General features: G+C 48.0%; 4 protein-coding genes and 1 pseudogene across 4 annotated transcripts; 4 read left to right on the forward strand and 1 right to left on the reverse strand.

The window, feature by feature from the left end:
• Positions 1-377: 377 nt before the first annotated feature.
• Positions 378-3,014, forward strand: LOC115248666 (retinol-binding protein 1-like). The gene is made up of 4 exons (XM_029832411.1): positions 378-652; positions 880-1,064; positions 2,102-2,203; positions 2,811-3,014. The coding sequence occupies exons 1-4, from the start codon at positions 577-579 to the stop codon at positions 2,862-2,864; spliced, it is 417 nt and encodes a 138-aa protein (XP_029688271.1). The 5' UTR covers positions 378-576; the 3' UTR covers positions 2,865-3,014.
• A 631-nt stretch (positions 3,015-3,645) lies between these two features.
• LOC115248669 (tumor necrosis factor receptor superfamily member 5-like) lies at positions 3,646-8,517 on the reverse strand. The gene is made up of 9 exons (XM_029832421.1): positions 8,477-8,517; positions 7,566-7,990; positions 7,296-7,421; positions 6,376-6,522; positions 6,180-6,273; positions 5,925-6,001; positions 4,036-4,161; positions 3,768-3,938; positions 3,646-3,725 (listed from the first exon to the last, which is right to left on the reverse strand). Exons 2-9 carry the CDS (start codon positions 7,639-7,641, stop codon positions 3,646-3,648), a joined length of 897 nt encoding a protein of 298 aa, XP_029688281.1. The 5' UTR covers positions 7,642-7,990; positions 8,477-8,517.
• On the forward strand, positions 8,280-11,856 carry LOC101072918 (complement C1s subcomponent-like). Its single transcript, XM_029832410.1, is given in 13 exon segments — positions 8,280-8,342; positions 8,501-8,699; positions 8,777-8,957; positions 9,189-9,314; positions 9,554-9,747; positions 9,881-10,031; positions 10,122-10,234; positions 10,309-10,393; positions 10,483-10,617; positions 10,693-10,767; positions 10,853-10,948; positions 10,951-11,160; positions 11,163-11,856. Coding segments are annotated over 13 exon segments (2,058 nt in total). The 5' UTR covers positions 8,280-8,328; the 3' UTR covers positions 11,642-11,856.
• A 524-nt stretch (positions 11,857-12,380) lies between these two features.
• On the forward strand, positions 12,381-16,391 carry LOC101072695 (complement C1r-A subcomponent-like). The gene is made up of 13 exons (XM_003966310.3): positions 12,381-12,538; positions 12,848-13,061; positions 13,250-13,433; positions 13,512-13,649; positions 13,729-13,934; positions 14,008-14,155; positions 14,335-14,453; positions 14,535-14,613; positions 14,698-14,832; positions 14,909-14,983; positions 15,059-15,264; positions 15,338-15,552; positions 15,628-16,391. The coding sequence occupies exons 1-13, from the start codon at positions 12,510-12,512 to the stop codon at positions 15,992-15,994; spliced, it is 2,115 nt and encodes a 704-aa protein (XP_003966359.3). The 5' UTR covers positions 12,381-12,509; the 3' UTR covers positions 15,995-16,391.
• Positions 16,392-16,510: 119 nt separating this feature from the next.
• On the forward strand, positions 16,511-19,746 carry LOC115248658 (complement C1r-A subcomponent-like; annotated as a pseudogene).
• Positions 19,747-20,973: the final 1,227 nt, after the last annotated feature.

The following is a 20,973-nucleotide window of genomic DNA, read 5'->3' on the forward strand; positions in this document are numbered from 1 at the left end:
GCTCTCTAAGATACACTACATATGAAAAGCATTAGGAACTAATGTGTTAGCAAATATCGACTTTAATGACAGCAGGACATGGAAAAGCTGAACCTTTTATCGATCTATATTGTTTTTCTGCACATTTACACATAAATGAATGTCTATTTTAAAAAACTGAAACTTTATCAGTATCACTCTATAGACAGAAGGATTCGGGTCAATGATTGACTCACTAAGTCAAGTAAGGAGGCGACTTTTGCAGCCCAGCGGCTCTTTCTCCTCTCCTGACCAGTAAAGCGCCGCCTCTCCCTCCCACTGGGTGCTGGGTGGCCAACCCCCCACACCCCCACACCGTCTCCCACTCCTCCTCCTCCCTGTGCTTCTGCAGAAACTCCAGTCAGAGCTGATTTCCCCCGCAGCTGCACAAAGTCCGGAGAAAAGACGAGCGGAGCTCTTGAGGCTTGTTGCGCGTCTGTGCGTCGTGCAGCGGTTGTGCGTCCGCGGAACTGACATCGGATCCAGAGTGGAGCAAAGAAAGGCAGGAGGGAAGACGAGCCGAGCATTGGAGCCGCCTGCTCTCTGGGGAGGGAGAACATGTCCAAGCCCGACTACTCCGGCACCTATCATATGGTGGAGCAGCACAACATGGACGCGTACCTCGAAGGTTTAGGTGAGGCGGACGCCTGATTTCACTGCTTCTCTAGTTCCGGAAAATGCGACCCAGCCACCGTCGCAGGGCCCCATTTTACGACCCCCGAATCTTCTGAAGAAAGTAGTAATGCTTTGATTTCACAATTTAGATCACGCTCACTTGCAGCTGCACATTTTAGTGCGATGAAGTCACCATCTTCGTGACTGTGTCTCTGATGATCCCTGTGCTTTGATCTCTCCTCTCAGATATTAGCTTTCCTCTGAGGAAGATCGTGTGTCTGTTGAAGCCCACCAAAGAGATCGCCCACGATCCGGCCTCGGGAGCCATGAAGATCCGCACCAGCACCACATTTAGGAACTTTGACATGGATTTCAGCATAGGGGAAGAGTTTACCGAAGATCTTGGGCCGGTGGACGGTCGTACCTGTCAGGTCTGTGTGGATGAACAGTCTTTGAACTTTGAAAACAAAGAAATCTCAGCCTTTGTCTCTGTCCCCCGACCGCTGTGACCGATGTCTTTCTCTCTGTGTGTGATGTAATCATCTCTTCCTGCTTAAATTCTGCACGAATAAAGAGTTTCTCAGCCTCGCGGAGAGAAACGCTAAACCCTAACCCTAACCTCAAACCCTAACCCTAAACCCTAACCCTAACCTCAAACCCTAAACCCTAACCCTAACCTCAAACCCTAACCCTAAACCCTAACCCTAACCTCAAACCCTAACCTCAAACCCTAACCCAACCCTAACCTCAAACCCTAACCTCAAACCCTAACCCTAACCCTAACCTCAAACCCTAACCTCAAACCCTAACCCTAACCTCAAACCCTAACCCTAAACCCTAACCCTAACCTCAAACCCTAACCCTAAACCCTAACCCTAACCTCAAACCCTAACCTCAACCCTAACCCAAACCCTAACCCTAACCCTAACCCTAAACCCTAACCTCAAACCCTAACCCTAACCCTAACCTCAACCCTAACCCTAAACCCTAACCCTAACCTCAAACCCTAACCCTAACCCAAACCCTAACCCTAACCTCAAACCCTAACCTCAAACCCTAACCCAAACCCTAACCCTAACCTCAAACCCTAACCCTAAACCCTAACCCTAACCCTAAACCCTAACCTCAAACCCAACCCTAACCCTAACCTCAAACCCTAAACCCTAACCTCAAACCCTAACCCTAACCTCAAACCCTAACCCTAACCCAAACCCTAACCCTAAACCCTAACCTACCTCAAACCCTAACCTCAAAACCCTAACCCCTAAACTCTAAACCCTTAACTCCTAAACCCCTAACCCTAAACCCTAAACCCTAACCCCTAACCCCTAAACTCTAAACCCTAACCCCCTAACCCCTAAACTCTAACCCTAAACCCTAAAAGTTGCAAAAGTACTGCGGTCTTGAACTGTTTCGCTCCTTCGCTTCAGGCTGAGCCTCGTACAAACGTCACCTCTGCTTGTTTCAGACCACGGTGAGCTGGGACGGAGACAGCCTGGTCTGTGTGCAACAAGGCGAGAAAGAAGGACGAGGCTGGACACACTGGCTGGAGGGAGACAAGCTGCATTTGGTGAGGATTTTATAACGGGGGTGAGGGGAAGGGGGAAGGTGGGGGGGGGTACCAGGAAAATGACAATACAAAAGGAGGGAAAAGAGGCCAAATCCGATGCTCACCGAGGGGAGAACATGCAAATAAGGCAACGTTTGAAAGTCTCTAAAAAAAGCTTTCCCTTAAAAAAGATGCTCTGTGCAGCTGTTCCCCCCCCCCCCCCCATCCTCCCCCCCCCAACCCACACACACACACACACCTTTCATTGGAGTCCATTTCCTGGAAAAAAACAAAAACTTGTCTACGTGATCGGTTGCCCCGGGGGATTGAATGTAACCAATCAGGAAAGGATTCCTCGTCACCTCTGCGGCGAGGACAAAGCCACCGTGGCGTCCAAACCTCCGGAGAACACTATTAAAGAAATACCACCGAGGATGATCCTGATGGTAGAGCCGGTTAGACAAGGGGCGGAGGGGAGCAGGAAGCTGGATTAGGAGCTAAAGGATGAGGCGAGGGAGGGGAAAGTGGATCGGTCGCCCTGGTTTCTGCGCCGCTCACTGAGCTGGTGTCATTGATTTTTCACTCTCCTCCACCTTTTTCTTGAAGATCTATTTCTTTTCCTCTACAGGAGATGAGAGTTCAGGGAGTGGTCGCCAAGCAAGTCTTCAAGAAGGCCAACTGAAGTGAAGTTAAGTAAAATGAGTTTTGGAGGAAAGCAAACATTTGTTCATGAAGTAAAATATAGTTCCGAACTTGGTCCGAGTGCTGCTCAGTGTTGGTAGTCGTAGTGTTAAACCATAATGAAGACTCAGCGTGCCTGATGATAATTGTGCAAATGTTCTTATTTGTGTCATATGTTTTCACTGACATGGGGTCAGATCATGATTGCAGAAAACTGCCAATCCCATAATTAGCAGGAGTATTTTTTATGTTTCTTATGACCATTTTTAATCCCCTTTTATCAACGTGGCCCTTTATAAGCAGAAGCTTTTAACGGCGTCTGACACCTGTTTCCATCCCTGTGAAGTCAAACTCCAGCTGTTCCCTGGACTCCAATAAACTCCTCCTTATCAATGTTTGCACCAGATATGTGTCTGGATGTTTATTGATTATAAAGTAAACTCTATATTGAAAGGATGGTGGGTGTGTAGCACTTAGTGTTTAATGTTAATGGCACAGCCAGAACATCTGCCACATTCCCAATCAGTAAATGTTTCGTAGATACCGATAAATGACCCATACAATGTGAAGGTATTTATTTATGGATTTGGTCTTGAAGTGAGAGTGGGTTTAAAAAAAGATAATAAGACACATTCTCTTATTCTTACATAAAGTTAACATAAAATTGGCTTAAAATACACAGTGCGCCGCCTTTACCTCTAAAGACCCTAAAAACATAAAACATTATTTAAAAAAATAATTCAAGTAGAGCTGCGCCATTCAGTCTAAAGATGACCCTTCCATTACTGGCCACCAGGGGGCAGCAAAATGTCACATGCAACGAGGGCCAAACGCACGCGTACTAAACTGGAGGGAATCATTGCTAATGATTAATAAAAAATCATTAACCAATCATGTTCCACACCACTCGTCTTCTTGTGGCTCTGAAATTGACCGGTGGAAGTTGCCGGTTTGCAGTGTCCAGTGATTCCATTTCCGTGGCTGGATTCCGTGGAAAAGTGCGAAGTCTTCAGCGCGGTTATAGATTGGCAGCTGTCCTGAGAGTCGGCCGCGCAGCCATGAACCATATAGTGATCTGAGGAGGAAACATTACGGTGATTATTGGAGGTCATCAGTGGCCCCGTGCAACTGCTAATGCCCACGCAAGCAGGCGCTCGCGGAGGGTTTATTACCTGCGCTATAAACCGGTAAATCGCAGCCGTCCACTGCGCAGATCTGCGGCCGGTAATCTTTCAGCAAACTGTCTGGTGCTGCTGGGATCACATCAACCATGGTGACGGGCACGATGGGGCTGAATACTGAAGGGGGGGAAATAATTCTACATCATTTTTGCAACAATGAAATCGTAAACTCATGCATGTTGTATCTGAGAACGCAGATTCGTGCGCGTCAGCAACGACTCGCCTGTCATTACCGGTTCGCCTAAAGGTGGCGCTGTGGTACAAAACGACTGTTTCAAGGGTGGCGACCCAATGAGAGGTCGAATGTAACGCTGAAGAGGCAGACTTCCTGCGCAGGAAGCAAACATGGGCTTGTCTTAACCCGGACCAACAAAGTCATTTGGTATTTACCCGAATGCAAATTTCCGGCCTGTGCATTGAATTAGTTGAAACGTGCGCAGTGTCCGGGGTGCCTACATGGACGGCTGAAACCGAGTCAGATTAGAAACTACAGAAGCAGTCCAAGAAGTGCTCCGATCTTTACGCAAAGCCTCCCGCTTCCTGCCATGAAATTACATGTAAAACAAATGGGCGGAATCCAAAAAAACATTTCTACGTTTTAGAGTTCGCCCTGTAAACGTGTTCATATAGTCAGGACGGCAACGGGGCCGGCGACTCTAAAGCGCTTCGGCTCCCCAGGAAAGGCCGATATGGCAGCTTAAATCGGGAAAACAAGCAAACCAGTGAGCACATGTTCTTGAATTTCTGAGCTTCTTATATAGAGCTGTAAAAGAAAGAAGCCTAGCATGTACTGGATCTCTCCCTGGATTTCTATTAAAAAAAACTTGCTTCTGTCACTGAAATGACAGAATCTTCCTGTACAGTTTGCAGGAAGAGAACATGCGCTCTCTGTTCTCTTTTCAGCGTCTGTAGATTCCACCAGTGGCGCGTTGCTTTGCTGGAAATGCGGCGTGTAAAAACCACTGAACGTCATCCATAACAACCGTGACTGTCATGAAAGAGCCGCGCTGCTTTTCACTATGACTCGGCTGCTTGTAAAATGTTCCTCCCAGTAGACCAAAACAAGTGTGCTAGTTTGAATATGCGCAGGATGTGGCTTTCCCCGTTTCGTCGGGCTGTTTGTCTTCACACTTATCCTGTCTGGGTTGAACATTCTACAAGGGAACCCGTCCCAGTAACCTTTGAATATGATGCAACAGGCCCGGGTACAGTTTCTGAGCGCATTGCCAGTAAAAGGAAACAGTGGGCGAGAGCAGAAACCTTCAAACTGTAAGTTCTGAGGAAAGTGCGAGGCGCTGGTTGTGGCCCTCAGACTTTCGGTGTGTGGGCACGCGACCCCGCATTGATTTGGTTGCCCCTGCGTCGGGACTTGAGAACAGCGCGACGACTGCCGTGTGTGTCACGGCCACACAGGTTAGGCGTCACGCCGTGCACACACCTGATCGTGACGACTTGCGTTTCAGCCTCCAGCAGAAATGAGACCGAACAGGATGAGCGCGGTCACCACGAGTCCGGCCCACAGACCGGCGGGCAGCGCCCAGTGACCACTCTGCAACGGAGACGCAAAACATCCATTTTAATACGTTTGCCTGGTGATTCGTGGTCGTTCATCACAATCCTTCAAAGTCAGTTAGAGCCGCGATTGGAAAATACCTCCAGTTCATACATTAAAAACATACCTCATTCCTGCGTCATCTAAACGAGCTTTGGTCAAACTACGTTTTCAAAACATCGATGAAGCGCCGAAGAGAAACGACTGAATGAATCCAAGGAGCAAAGGAGGAGGCGCCAGAGTGGCGGCCCGCTGCCTCATTCAGATCTCGACAGTTTCCAGCCGCAATTGAAATTTCAGAATCGTGTTTGGAAGAAAAAAAACCTACGAGATTTGTAGCCGCCGCACACCGCGTCCCTTCCGGACGTTCCCGGGATGCTCAGCTCTCTCCCAAAGTCTTCGCACCTGCAAATAACCCAACATGTTTATACCCCAAACACACAAGGGCTCAATACTGAACTAAGCTGATTTTAGTTCCTCTTGTGTACATTTGAAAACTCCAGAAACAGAAAACTGACGCAGGCGTAAAGAAACCGGAAGGAAGACGAAGATCCGGACGCATTTCTACGGAGCTGGTTCTGACCTGGTGTGTTGACGACAGGGGGAGGAGAAGTCTGTCACGTTGCTGTAGGTGCCGTCCTTACAGGGAGCACAGACCGTGTTGTTGGTGTGGGACGCTGCAGGACGCACAGGGACAGTCTCACTAATTTGGACCTCGTTGGGGAATAATGCAACTGCACGTTGGGATCATTTAATCCCCATTTCCGGATGGAACCTACCGAGAGACGTGACTCCTTCGCCCGGGGGACAGTGGAGGACCGGCTGGCAGTGCTCGCATTTATGGTTGCTGCAGTAGAACCCCGTCGTGCACGTACACACGGTGTCCTCCTGAGGGCTGCATTCCTTCAGTGTCCTCTGGTTGCTGTCTGGAAGACCCACAGAGAAGCTTTTAGAGGGATCAAGTCTCCCGAAGAGGGAGAACCTGGATTCACTAACGAGCGTCAGCATTTGATCCGAAAAAAGGACGAGTAGTTAATGTGCTTTTAGATTCCCATCCACCCATCCACCCCTCCATCATCCATCCATCCATCATCCACCTATCCATCCATCCACCCCTCCATCATCCATCCATCCACCCCTCCATCATCCATCCATCCATCCACCCATCCACCCATCCATCATCCACCTATCCATCCATCCACCCCTCCATCATCCATCCATCCACCCCTCCATCATCCATCCATCCACCCCTCCATCATCCATCCATCCATCCATCCAACATCCATCCATCCATCATCCACCCATCCAACATCCATCCATCCATCATCCACCCATCCATCCATCCATCCACCCATCCATCCATCATCCACCCATCCATCCATCATCCACCCATCCATCATCCATCCATCCATCATCCACCCATCCATCATCCACCCATCCATCCACCCATCATCCTTTCAACAGCTCCAGCCTCAGTTTCCATGTAAACAAGAAAAATAACAATAATAATAATAAGACGGGAGGTTCTTGCACGGGGGCCCTACAGGGCGGCCAATCCTTTTTTGTGTGCGTGTATTCACAAGTCTGAGCGCGCGTTTATCAAAGACACAGGATGGTTTCAGCTCACAGGTCCCTCAGAGGACACACACACACACACACACACACACACACACACTCACACACACACACACACACTTACTGGAACTGCAGACCCTGCAGAGATGACAGCTCTTCATATGATTCTTTGTGGCCGTGTAAAAACCGTGTTCACACTTTGCACACTTGGTCGGCCGGTTGCCGTCGCACTCGGCTTCCACGTACGAGCCTGACGAGACGCAGACGCAGAGGAAGGTGAAATGAGCAGCTCAGAAGATGACCAGCCCAGTATTAAGGCAGGCCAGATCGCTGATAAGCAACACCTTTAAAAAGCCCAAGATGAAAGAAATGTCAGTAAATGATGCTGACTGACCTGCACCACAGCGACCACAGCATCCTCCCGTTTTACTGGGGTACTGGTCCTCATTTGTGCAGTTCCCAGTAGCCATCCGTTGCACTCGTGATGACAATACTTCCCCGGTGCGTCCACCCTCCAACTAAAGTCCCTTGTCTTTCTCTACGGCTCTTCAGGAAGCGTCTACCCGATCTTTAGGTTGGCTTCAAGCTTCCTCTGGACTTGTTTCTGACGTCTGCTCTTCTGCCACCTCTCTCGTTCTGACTTTCCCCTCCTCAGTTTGCGTTACCTGCTTCTCATATCTCTTCTAATCCTGCAAAATGGAAAACCCCCGGGTACCTTTTTTTGCTTTATTTCCCTCCTCTGCGTCTCTGTGTCTCTCGCTCTCTCACTCTCTCGTTTGTCTCTTGTTTCCTCCCTTGTTTCCTGTGTGGGTCCAATCGCTGCTGAGTAAAACACAGGCCTGTTTCTGCTGAGGTTCAGGTTTTAAAAAAAGAAGCTGAACCTATAGAGTAAGAGCACAATGAAACATTTCCTCTCTCCTCTACACCCTTTCCTTTTACACATGTTCCATTGTTCCCAGTGAACTTTTGTACCAGTGATGTGTGACGGGGCTAAAAATGTTGATGCTCCTTAGTTACTTTTTTTTTTTTTTAATAAAATGTCTACGTGTGCAAAATGCGAAGGGGGAAGGGCGAGAAATAGAAACTTCATTACAAAGAAAAGAGAAGTAGAGATTTTGAGGTTATTTATTTAATGGTAGGGATCTGATCGGATCACAATGTTGCGATTGAGGTGGGTTTGCACTTTTTTTTAATAATAGTCTGAGAGCCAATGAAACTGATTGCATGAGCATTGTTATTGTTATTGAGCTACTTCCATTCTTCAAATTGATTATTTTAAAGCATTTCATCAGTCTCATTTTTTACTTTCTTAATGCCTCTCCAACTCAGTCTGCTCCTTCTGCTGTTCTCCCACTTGGCCTCCTCCATATTGTTGGGATGGGTGGAGTCTCCAGGGTACCCCCGCGGATACCTGCCGCACGCCAGTTTGAACTGGAGCCGATGCGCCAGGAAAGGTCACGTCATCTCCATCACACTCATCCACCTGGACCTGGAGGACAGCCCAAACTGTGAAAACGATGCCGTGAAGGTCGGGCCTCCCCAAGAAGCAAGAGAAAACCCTCAGCGTGGTGTTCTGCCGCTCACACCTCTCCCTCTCTGTTACAGGTGCTTTCGAATGGAAGGCCCCTCTCCATTCTGTGTGGCAGAAAAGGATTTGCTGAGCTTCAGTCGTCCGTGAATCCCGTCCTTTTGTCCTCGCCGGGAGGCTGCCTCAATCTTCTGTTTGTCTCGGACTTCTCCAACACGAAGAGACACAGCGGCTTCAGGGGCTTTTATACCGAACAAGGTCAGAAACAGAAAAGAAGACTCCAAATGGCATCCTCTGCTAGCTTTTCATTGTATTTCTATGACCCGGAGAGCCGATTTTGTGTCGTATGAGCCTAAACTGTAAAACAGGGCACTTCAGAGTCGTCCGAGGTGTCTTGGTGACCTATTCTAGAGCCTGGTTCTGTCTCAGCAAACCCAAATGCCCACAACCTCTTTAAAATGACGCTGCTTTCTTTACTTTGCCACTCAGACTTTGATGAATGCCAGGATGACTCTGAGGCCAGATGCACACAATTCTGCCACAACTTCGTCGGAGGGTACTACTGCTCCTGTCGTCATGGTTACCACCTGAAGGAGGACAACCACACTTGCACTGGTAAATAAAACCAAAACACCCAGGCTGCCATAGACCAGAATCTAATGAGAGAAATCAGCGAATGCTCACACAAGTGAAACAGGAAGCGAAAACTGGGGAAAATGGAGGAAGCAGAAGCTCGTGTGGGGGAGGGAAAGAGAGAATGGCTCTAATAAGTAAAGGTTGAGTTGAGAATGAGACGGGACAGGCACATTGTGTAGTCCTGGTCCTTACATGACAAACCCTCCCTGGGATTGCAGTGCATTGCTCGGAGGATCTGTCGGGGCTGCGTAAAGGGGACATTTCCAGCCCCTCCTGGCCAGCTCCTTACGCAATGAATGCTGACTGTCTGTACACTCTGTCCGTGGAGGACCACCTGCAGGTGGAGCTGCACTTCTCTGAAGGCTTCGATGTGGAGCAAAGCACCGACGGCCACTGCATCGATGCCTTGATGGTAAAACTCCCTCCCTTCATTTTCATTTTTGTACAGTCAGCTGATATTTCTTGCTGCCTACTCCCTTTCCTTTCGCACTTCCCGTGCATGTTTATTGCACAGATATTGTCATAAATCTGGCATAAATTCACAGATTCAGACTCCTTCTGGGAATCTGGGGTCATTCTGTGGGCTACAACCTCCCCCGTCTCCCTTCCTCACCCACTCCAGTCAGGTCCACATTCGCTTCGCTTCTGATGGCTTCGGCACCAACAAAGGATTTGCTCTCCGCTTCAGAACCAGAGGTAATGAAGCCTTCTCACCTTCGGCGTTACCAGTAGCAACTGTTCTGAAAGATGTGGCTAATTCACGGCTTTTGTAATTGTTCCGGGCAGCTAAGGTGTGCCCAGCAGCAGTGACTCCACACTCCACGGCAACGCCACAGCAACCAGATTATTCTCAGGGTCAGACGGTCACAGTCAGATGCCGTCAGGGCCACATTGCGAACGTGAGGCCTCGATCATTAAATAAATACGTCCTTTGAAGCCATTTGTAATTAACTGATTTTCTCTGTTTAAAAAGGTGCAGAATAGCTTATCCATGACTTCGGAATATGTGACGACATGTCAGAGAACAGGAAACTGGTTTCCCAGTTACGCCTGTGAACGTGAGTGTGACTGTAGCTCAGTTATTCTCGCTTCACTCTCACTTCCTGGTTTTTGGAGAAAAACTTTTCTCTCGCATTCTCTTGTGTAGCGGTGGACTGCGGTTTTCCCAATATCCCAGAAGACGGAATTCTTCAGCTGGTGCAGCCAAAGACAGGAAAGACTGTGTACAAAGATCAGATCAATTTTAAATGCAGTTCAAAGTACTACACACTGGAAGGGGATGGTAATTCCCATCTGGCAGCATCACACTTCTAAATCACATGTCACTCGATTAGCACAATTTTCTTCATCCTTCCAGACACGTACACTTGCAATGCTGATGGCGAATGGATATCAGCTGGAGGCAACACAGAGATGCCGAAATGCACGGAGGGTAAACCTTCAAGGCTTGCCTTTGTATTTTAATCACATAAATTGCTCTAATTGATGTCATTTTATTATTTATTTCTTTTTTCCAGCATGTGGGAAGCCTGACGTCCACCTCATGGGGACAGGGCGAATTTTGGGAGGTACGGATGCAAATCTGGGAGAATTGCCATGGCAACTGTTGATAAATATCCCAGAAAAGGCGGAGCGTCGCTGATCAACGACCGGTGGGCCGTCACCGCAGCTCACGTTGTGGAGAACATACAGGAAGACACTTTGCGTATTTACGGCGGACTGGTCAACGCGAGGTCCATCTCAAATAATGAGGTCGTCATGGAGAGTGAAAAAATCATCATTCATCCCAACTTCGCCTCGGGATCTGAAATCCGCACCAATTTCGACGCGACATTGCTCTTGTAAAGTTCAATTCCAGGGTAAATTTAGGCCCCAACCTGATTCCGATCTGTCTGCCCCCAGCCAACATGAGCTTGGTTGAAAATGAGCTCGGCACCGTGTCGGGCTGGGGGATCACAGAGCGACAGGCCGACGGCAGGTTGGACACATCCTACAGCCTAAAATACGCCCACGTCGGCGTCTACTCCCTCGCCAAGTGCAACGATGTACCCTACATATCAGGCAGCAAGCGGATGGTTTTCACTGATAACATGTTCTGTGCTGGAGCGGAAGGGATGGACAGCTGCCGGCATGACAGTGGGGGGCCGTTTACCACTCCTATGCTGGGCAATGGAAAAGGGCCTTTTTATCTGAGCGGCATTGTGTCCTGGGGCCCCCCCTGTCGTCAGCGGATGTATAAGGGTTATTACACCAAAGTGAAGAATTATATAGACTGGATTAAGAAGACAATAGACAACAACTCTTAAAGATGAGGGAGGAAATACTCGCTGCTTTCACACCTGATTCAACTTATTAATGCTGCAAGATGATGAATTCATTCATATTGTTCCATTCATTCATAAGTCAACTTGTGTTGGAAAAAAAAAGATTTAAAGACAAAACATTGATTTTTTTGTTTATCCATATAGCAAACACCATGGGTATTATAGGCTACAAGTACAAATAAAACTCTTGCTTTCTAGTGTGGTGGATTTTCTCTTGGATTAAAAAAAAAAACATTGAATGTTTTACAAATCACCCTGTTTCAACACAGTGGAAACGCGAGACATTTGCAAAGTCCTCATTAGGTATGTAGCATTTAGGTCTTCAAGCTATAGAATGTGTGTTAAGATTGAAATAATAGTCACTGTGAAGGTCAGACATTATCGGACGATCTACAGGTCTCCAGAGAACCAAATGTGTGAAAATGTATAGAAAAATATAGGCACATATGTAATAGCTCCCTCTAGTGCAATAGACTTTTATTTATAATATAAAATATTTAAACACGACATAAAAAAGGTCGTTCAAAGTTGCTCATTTCATTACAAAAACTGAGTAGATAAAAAATCAAAACAACACGAATAATAACAATAAAATGAAATGACTAAGAGGGGATAATGGTGACATTATTTGGACATTCTTACTTTATTTTGCTAGGGTTTGAAACATCAACTCTCAGAATTCAAAGTCAAGCTTTCATCTGATTTTGCCAAAATAAACAGGGCATATTCCCGGCATCAACACGGTGTTGCTACACTCTGCAAACAAAAGCCATTGTGGCCAGAATGTTTTCAGTTTTCTGAGAGGTTCGCAGAAGAGTTTGTGTAGGATTGAGCTGTAGAATTGAGTGCAATGATGGGATGTTTCTGCTGTATCCTCTGGTAAGCTCTGAGGAATTCATTTACTGATTGTTTCACTTGTAATGTTCGGTGAGGTGACTTCTTCTGTGTGGAACTCCATTCCCATTATAGGATCTGCTGCTTCTCATTGTTTTGTTTAATGTACATTATAGATATAGTAGAGTTCATCTGATGACCGGGGCGGTCGGTTTTAAACGTATATACATGCTTGAGAGTCTTGTATGACGACAACATTCAGTCCTTTTCTCTTTACATCAACTTTGGACCAGCAGCTCGGCGGTGGACAACTGATTAACAGATCAAACTCTCTCTATCTACAAACCTTTCCAGCTTTCTGTATGTGACAGCGGGCCTGTGCTGGCCGCTGCTGGAGACAGAGCCACAAATGTATGGAGAGGTCAGGTCGCCCCAGTACCCCCAGCCTTACGCCCCCAACCTGCAGGAGCAGTGGGACCTACATGTGCCTGAGGGGTTTCAGATCCGAATTACCTTCACACACTTGGACATTGAGGCCTCTGCAGGCTGCCACTACGACGCCCTCACAGTCAGAACTCCATTTACATGTTCTAATACCAGTGGTGCTACAAAAAGATTTTCCCCTTTTTTTAAACATCAACAGCTAACAATGCAACTTTGGGTTTTGACTAAATCTGTGCAGTCGCATTCTTTATCGTTGCAGGTGGAAGAAACGACCTTTCCTCGTGGTGTAATGTTCCTTACATGCTCCTGCAGGTTCTCTTCAATGGTGAAGTTCTGGGAAAGTTTTGTGGGAATGAGAATTCTGCCGACGGGAATCATCCCGGCTCGGAGCCCCTGTTGTCTCCAGGCAACACTCTCACCCTTATTTTCAAGACGGACAGCACCAACCCAGAGCGCCACCAAAACGTGGGCTTCCTGGCTCACTACCAGGCCATAGGTGGGCTTCATCACGTCTCTCAGCTCAGCTTCACCGCCCTCACCGCCGTAACACTTGTGTCAACTCTCCTGTCATCAGACATAGACGAGTGTGCGGCAGAGCCCGAGGAAGACAAAGGACTTCTCTGTCCCCAGATCTGCCTCAACACCCTCGGCAAATACATGTGTTCCTGCCACCATGGCTATAAGCTTCGGTCCGATCAGCGCACGTGCGTGTGTGAGTAAGGTGTTAAGTAGTGGTGCTTTTAGTGCCATTCAGCAGAGGATAGATGAGTGAAACTACGTCTGTTTGTCAGTGTCCTGCAATGATGGTCTATTTAGTGAACCAGAAGGGCACTTGGCCAGTCCAGGATACCCTAATCCAGAACACCAAGCCCTGACCTGTCAGTACATCATTTCGGTACCGGCCGGCTTCACCGTCTCTTTGAACTTCAGTGACAACTTTCAGATCGAGAGCACCATCACAGACCAGGGTCCAGACTGTCTTTACCACTGGCTGCAGGTGATGAGCCGTCACAGCAAATATGATGGAATAATCCCAAAGAGGCCAAATTTGCCGTCACCTCTGCTAACAGGTAACCATTCCTGGTCGAGGGTCAGTGAAGCTGTGTGGGGAAAAGAGTCCAGGCTTGATCAACACGAACTCCAGCACCGTGACTCTGGACTACTATATTGATAGTGACGGCTGGAGCAGAGGCTGGAGCCTGGACTACAGCACCCACAGTGAGACACAAATGTCAACTTTATCAAGTATATCACGGAAGATAATATTAAAAAATAACCAGCAGTGCTGTTTTCACGCATAAGTACCATGAGAAGTACTATTCTAATCACTTTTTTCTTCCATTGGGTGATTGAATCATTGGGTGTGTGGTTGATGTTACGTCTGCTCTGTACTTCAGGGGTGGAGTGTCCATTTCCAGGCACCTTAACCAACGGCAGGGTCACCCCCTCCCTGAGCCGGTACCTCTACCGGGACTACATCTACGTGCGCTGTGACACAGGTTATAAGCTGATGATGGTGAGGTGAAAGTAACCTTTGTGTCGCACCTTGACTCACACATTGCACTGATATTTCCCATCTTTCATTTCTTCCTGTTAGGATGGGGAAGAGCTCCCCAGCTTCTCTGCTATGTGCCAAAGCAACAGGCAGTGGCACCTCCCTCTGCCAGAGTGCCACAGTACGAGTCCCTAAGTCTGCCAGACACCTCCAACTTTTGCTGGGTGCTGTACGTTTCCATCAGTGTGGTAATGTCTCTCTGCAGTAACTGACTGTGGAGAACCCAAAATGTTGCTGAACGGAGGGTTCCAATTTCTGTCCGGGATGCTCAACCAGTACCAATCTGTAATCGAGTATCACTGCAATGAGCCGTTTTACAACTTTCTTGGAGGAAACGAGGGTGAGATATTTATATATTCCACTCCTAAATGTAATGCTGGAGTCCAGTTATGAGCCTCTGTGTTCTGCCGTCTCAGTTCGCTTCACCTGTGACCCAGACAGAAGGTGGAGATCAAATGAAGACCTGATCGTCCCCCCGACATGTCTGCCAGGTATTTCTCAACAGTTTGTCCAAGCAGGAAATGAATTAGTGGATGAAACTCATTAAATACGTCCATTCCATTTAGTCTGTGGCATGTCGATGAACCCCCTCACTGGCCATCAGAGAATCATCGGGGGCAATAACGCCGAACCCAACAGCATCCCCTGGCAGGTGCTTTTAAGCATCAACGGTAACAGAGCAGGCGGTATGATAATAGCAGACCGCTGGGTTCTGACCGCGGCTCACGTCCTCACAAGCAGAGAAGGCCCGATTTTATCAAACAACGTGCGGGTGAGCGACCTGGATCATATCTAGTCATACTTCAGCTGTGACTGCATCACTTATTTCCTGCCATGATTTGCAGATTTTCATGGGACTCAATGTTATTGATACCCTGCCAACCTCTGCCGTGTACCCTGCCTCGATCCACATCCACCCCGGCTACGCCAACCCCGGGTTGGTTGACTTCAACAATGATATTGCCTTGTTAAGGCTGGAACACCCGCTCACATTCAGCATCTCAGTTATGCCAATATGTCTGCCGGAAGGGGGCTCTACGCTGGTTAATGGCCATATGGGGTAAGGAAACGATTGTATTCAAAACTCTCCGGATCAACAGAGGCGTCTGTTGAAGTCTCTCTTCTTGGTTTGCAGCATCGTGTCAGGCTTTGGAGTCACAAACGACCAAAATCGAAAGATTCTGACAAACAGGTTGAAGTATGTGGAGCTTCCCGTGGTGGACCAGGAGATATGCAGAGCTTCAATCGCCGTGGAGAGAAGCAAAAATCCAAATACACCGCTTCTGTCAGATAACATGTTTTGTGCCGGGTTCCCTGAAGGAGGGAGGGACTCCTGCCAGGGCGACAGCGGAAGTCCGTTCTCCATGAGCAACAACAACCGCTTCTGGGCCGCCGGGATCGTCAGCTGGGGGATTGACTGTGGTCGTGAGGGAACATACGGGGTCTACACCAGCATCGCCAACTACCTGAGCTGGATCAACAAGACAATGAATGAGAACTGAAATTTACAATCGATGGTGCAGCGCTAGTTCAGCTTCCTGCAGAACTGCCGCTCATTCCCTGTAATGTCTAAACGAAAACACGAGTCAAAGCCTGTCACCAAATTTGCTTCTGTGTTGCTAAATTGATGCTCTGCTAACTTTGCAAATAATTGTGCACTATAATGTTCTTGGTTTGATCCAGAGTTAATCCGACATCAACAAAAGAGGGAAAAGGAGCATTTAGGGCTGATGCTAACATGCTGATAAAACAATACGGTTTCCTAATAACGCTTCACAAAAGTGTCAGAACTTTCAAAAAGCAATGTCACACTTTACCACTGTCGCTTGAAACTGCCTGCAGAATCAGGCTGAGACCGTCTCAGAGGCACAATACAAATAAAAATGAAATTAAATTGAACTGCAGTGGTTAATGTCACCCCAGCAAAACTAGGATGGCGTTTCTCGTAATCTGCGCCAGTCACACTTATTGAGCAATCGTGGACTGTGGTCCTCGGTAAACACCAAGATAAATAAATTCTGAAGGTTAAATTCCATTGGAAAGCACAACACAGCACAGCCACAACAGTCCGTTTCTACATGAGACATTAAACTAAAACCGTTGACAGCTTCGCTAAAGCAAACATGGAACGGACCTTCTTTGCTGTATGGTAAGCTTGGAACTGTTTGAAGGCAGCTTTGAATGTTCCAAATATTGAGCCGGTTCTTTAAATGCTGTCTGTGTGCAGGATTGTGTGTTTGTCTGTGTGCCGGTGCAGACAGCAGGCTGAAGTTATGTCCGGGACGCTTCGGTCCCCTGACTATCCAAAGCCGTATCCTCCCAACCTGATGAAGCAATGGCATCTCTGGGCTCCGGAGGGCTTCCGGATCCAGCTAAAGTTGACACACGTGGATATAAACCCCTCTCGAGACTGCTCTCTGGATTCACTCACGGTCAGAGTCATTTTTGAACCCATTATCAATACGAAGTGTGAAGTACTCACTCCTATCAACACACCAATCTAAAGGGCTGCCGTCACCCAGTAAAGTTGTTCCCTTTTCTAAGTAATCTGATTTTCGTTTAGTAGCGGAAGCTTGTGTAACATTTGAAGAGTCTGAACGGCAGCAGGATCAGCCGCTGAGCTGTTGAGAAGTGGTCAGACAATCCTCTGAAGCTCACTCCACAGAAATGACATTTTCCTTTTCTTTATCTCAGGTTAAGCATGGTGAGACCATCAGTAAGGTCTGTGGTCAGAACTTAACGCAGCTCTCAGCCGAACCCATCACCTCCGAAGGCAAAAAATGACCATCATTTTCCAAACTTCTGATTTCAATCCAGAGTTCCATCAGCACACCGGCTTCTTGGTTAACTTCAAGAAAATAGGTCAGTTTTAGATTTCTGCTTTCTCCTACGTCATTGACGCCATGATTCTGTATAAAAATACACCCAAAGGACCTAAATTCAATGGACACGTTAACAGACGTCGACGAGTGTTCGAAGGCCGACCCAAAGAACGGCTCAGGTTCCGTCTGCTCCCAGATGTGCGTCAACACCGTTGGTTCCTATTACTGCTCCTGCTACAGTGGATACACACTTCAGCCGGACCACCAGACATGCTTGTGTGAGTACTCTGTGCACCAAAAGGCCGAGAGTGATCACTTTTCCTTCCTGAACCCTCAACATTTTCTCCTGGTGTCCAGTGTCATGTAATGCTCACATATTTAAACAAGAGGGACGTCTGTCTAGTCCAAGATCCCCCCATCCCTCACCTCCTAACCTGTCCTGCACATACGTCATCTCCGTGGAGGACCACTTCACTGTCACCCTAAACTTCACCGACTTCCACGTGCACAGTGAAGACGGTGAGAGACGGTGAAGACCGCTGAAGACGGCCCCAGGTGCCTCCATCACTGGCTGCAGGTACAGAAGTGTCTCTCAGAGAGACTTGGATATTAAAAACGCTTCTCCTGAAATGTCCCACCTTCCAGGTGACCGTCCCAGACAGTGAGCCGATGATGCTGTGCGGAGGAAGGAGTCCTGGTGTGATAGCTACAGATTCCAGGACCATCAGACTAGACTACAAGACCGGGGATGAAGGCCTTGAGTCGTGGCTGGAGTCTCAGCTACAGCTCCTCTGGTAATGGTCCAAGGAGGGGTGTCCAACCCGGTCCTCAGGGGCCGCAAACCACCCCGATCCAATAAACTGGAGCCGTCCGACCAGGTAGACTTTCACCTGGATCCCACGTTCCATAGTTAAGGTTGGTTTTATGAGGGAGAGCCCAGCTGGACTGGACTGGGTTTGGACACCTCTGGTCTAAGGGATGGGGACAGTACAGATAGGCCATTGGTTCGGTTAAAAGAGGGATTTTAGTGAGCCAAATGTTCTGTTGTTTTACAGCCAGGGTGTGCGAGGAACCGGAACCTTTTGCTGAACGGAGGCGTGACCCTGCTGTCAGGTTCTCAGAATCAGCAGGATTCTGTGATCCAGTATCACTGCAACGAACCGTTTTACTCCTTCCCTGGGGTGAAAATGGTAAAACAATCCAGTCAGTGGAATCGGCCGTTTTCATGTCTCGGCTACATGATGAATGCTAATATTTCCATCTGATCCTCAGTCACTTTCACCTGTGAAGCAGACAGGAAGTGGAGATCCGTCCACCAAGATCTGCCCCTCACCTGCACACCTGGTAGCCAAACAGCCCGCCGAGCGTGTTTGATTACAACGCGACTTCTGAATAAAGGGGAACTGTATTTGTGTGCTTCTCATCCAGTCTGTGGCAAACCCACAAGAATCATCGCTGACTATGAGAGGATCCTTGGAGGCAGAGAAGCTCCAGCCGGCGCCGTCCCCTGGCAAGTGCTACTAAATATAGAATGGCGTACGAGTCGGTGGCGTGGTGGTCGCAGAGCGCTGGATTCTGACCGCCGCTCACGATCTGAAGCACAGCAGAAAAATCCATGTCCAGCGAGGCCGTCCAGGTGAGACCTGGCGTGGACCTTCACGCTGTGCCCGTCCAGGTTCTGACGCAGGCTCTGTGTGTGTTGCAGGTCCACCTGGGTCACACTAACCTTTAAAGCCCTGCTGAAGTCCCCCCATACTGGCGGCCTCGTCCATATCCACCCAGAATACAACACCTCGGACGGCCTGGACCGCGGACAACGGACATCGCCTTGATCCGACTGCAGCAACCACTCACATTCAACGCAGCCATCATGCCGATATGTTTGCCAGCAGAGAACCGTAAATACGTCGCCGGCATGATGGGGTGAATAGAACCTCTGGTGTTTGTGTCTGGTATGATCAGATCTTACTTTTGGTCCATCTTCACGATGTAAATCCGCCTCTTTTGCTTGCTGATTTTCAGAGTAGCGTCAGGCTTTGGCATCGTCGATATCTACCCCCTGCGCATCCCAAAGAATCTGAACTATGCGGAGCTCCCTGTGGTGGACCAAGAGACGTGCCGACATTCGTTCACTGAACTGAAGAAGCGCAGACACAATTTACCGACCGTCTGACGGACAACATGTTCTGTGTGGGTCTCCCTGAGGGGGGCCCAGAGCTCCTGCCTGGGTGATAACGGAGGCCCGTTTGCCCTGAGTGATGATGGGCAGTTCTGGGCCGCTGGGATTGACAGCTGGGGGGTCGACTGTGGAAAACAGGGAACATACAGAGTCTATACAAAAGTGGCCAAACTACTTAGACTGGATCAATCAGACCATCCACGACAAGGAGGTTTCTAAGAACCCTCAACATGATATACAAGACAAGTTATGATCATCTAGTGTCGGGGTGGCCACATCACACACATGGGCACACATGAAACACCACCTCACCCCTCCTCCACACACACACACACCACACACACACACACCACCCACCACACACACAGACCTCCGCTTAGCCTGATTTATTGTAAATGTCACACACCAACATGATAATGACAGAATTTGACTTCCTCAGAACCACGGGCCAGTCATTCTCAACAATGAACATTGTGTGCACTGTCTCACACACACAAACTCTCAGTTCAACTAAGTCCACAAACAAAACATAATAATTAAAATAATCTTTTTTTCTCTTACTATGCATGTTGCTTAGTGGGACTTCTGGCATTTCCTTGCTTGAACAATCCTCTCCAAATCTGGCTTGTATTCAGTTGTTGCCAGGCAGTCAGAACAGATCGATGCTTTGGTTTCACGTGTTTCAGGACAGAAAACACAGACTCGAGACGTGTGTTGACCCAAATATTGACAGGATCTTAAGCGCAGCCCGTTTGACATTGGGCTATTTTTCCATTGGCACACTTTTCCAGAACCCAATGGCCCCTTCCCTTAAAGCAGGTTTCAGTTGGTCCTCCTCACAAAGATCGATTCATCTCCACCTCAGCTGCAGCCTCATCTGTGACCAGCGGGGCTTTAAAACAGTGCGGGGCATTAAACGGTGCGGGGCCATTTAAAAGGGGCAACGAGGAATGCGATCTGTGCCCTTTTCAGTTGGAGATCACGGAACCGGGTCACGAAGCTTTCGTGCAGGTTTTCCCTGCCATTTTGAAGGCGAACTTGACACTAATTGTTTACTCAAAAGATCTTGTCCCTACTGAGAAACTTTGTGGTATTTTCATCTAACGCGCATGCGCGTTTGGCGAAGGTACCGTATTGAACTCAAGCGAAGCGAACACGCACATTAAAAACACACAAACTCAAACCTTCGATATGAACGTTTAGAGCCGCATGAAACCAGGCAAAGAGCCGCGGGTTGGCCAGGCCTGATCTAGTTGATACTAATAGATGGAATTATTGTGTTTGTGCCATATAAAAACATCTTTAATATTTTGGTTGGGCAAAGTATTATTAGTTTGAGGTGGTGCGACATTTTTCTTAAGTTTGTTTAGCTGAATGCGCCTATACGATTGTCCTGTATGTTCCTTGCAAAGATCTGTAACATCTGGTCATTTAGGATTTTACAACTCGGTTCTACCTGATATTATTGGATTGAATGTTC

The sequence above is a fragment of the Takifugu rubripes genome, unplaced genomic scaffold (genome assembly GCF_901000725.2).
Source record: "Takifugu rubripes unplaced genomic scaffold, fTakRub1.2, whole genome shotgun sequence".
Lineage (NCBI taxonomy): Eukaryota > Metazoa > Chordata > Actinopteri > Tetraodontiformes > Tetraodontidae > Takifugu > Takifugu rubripes.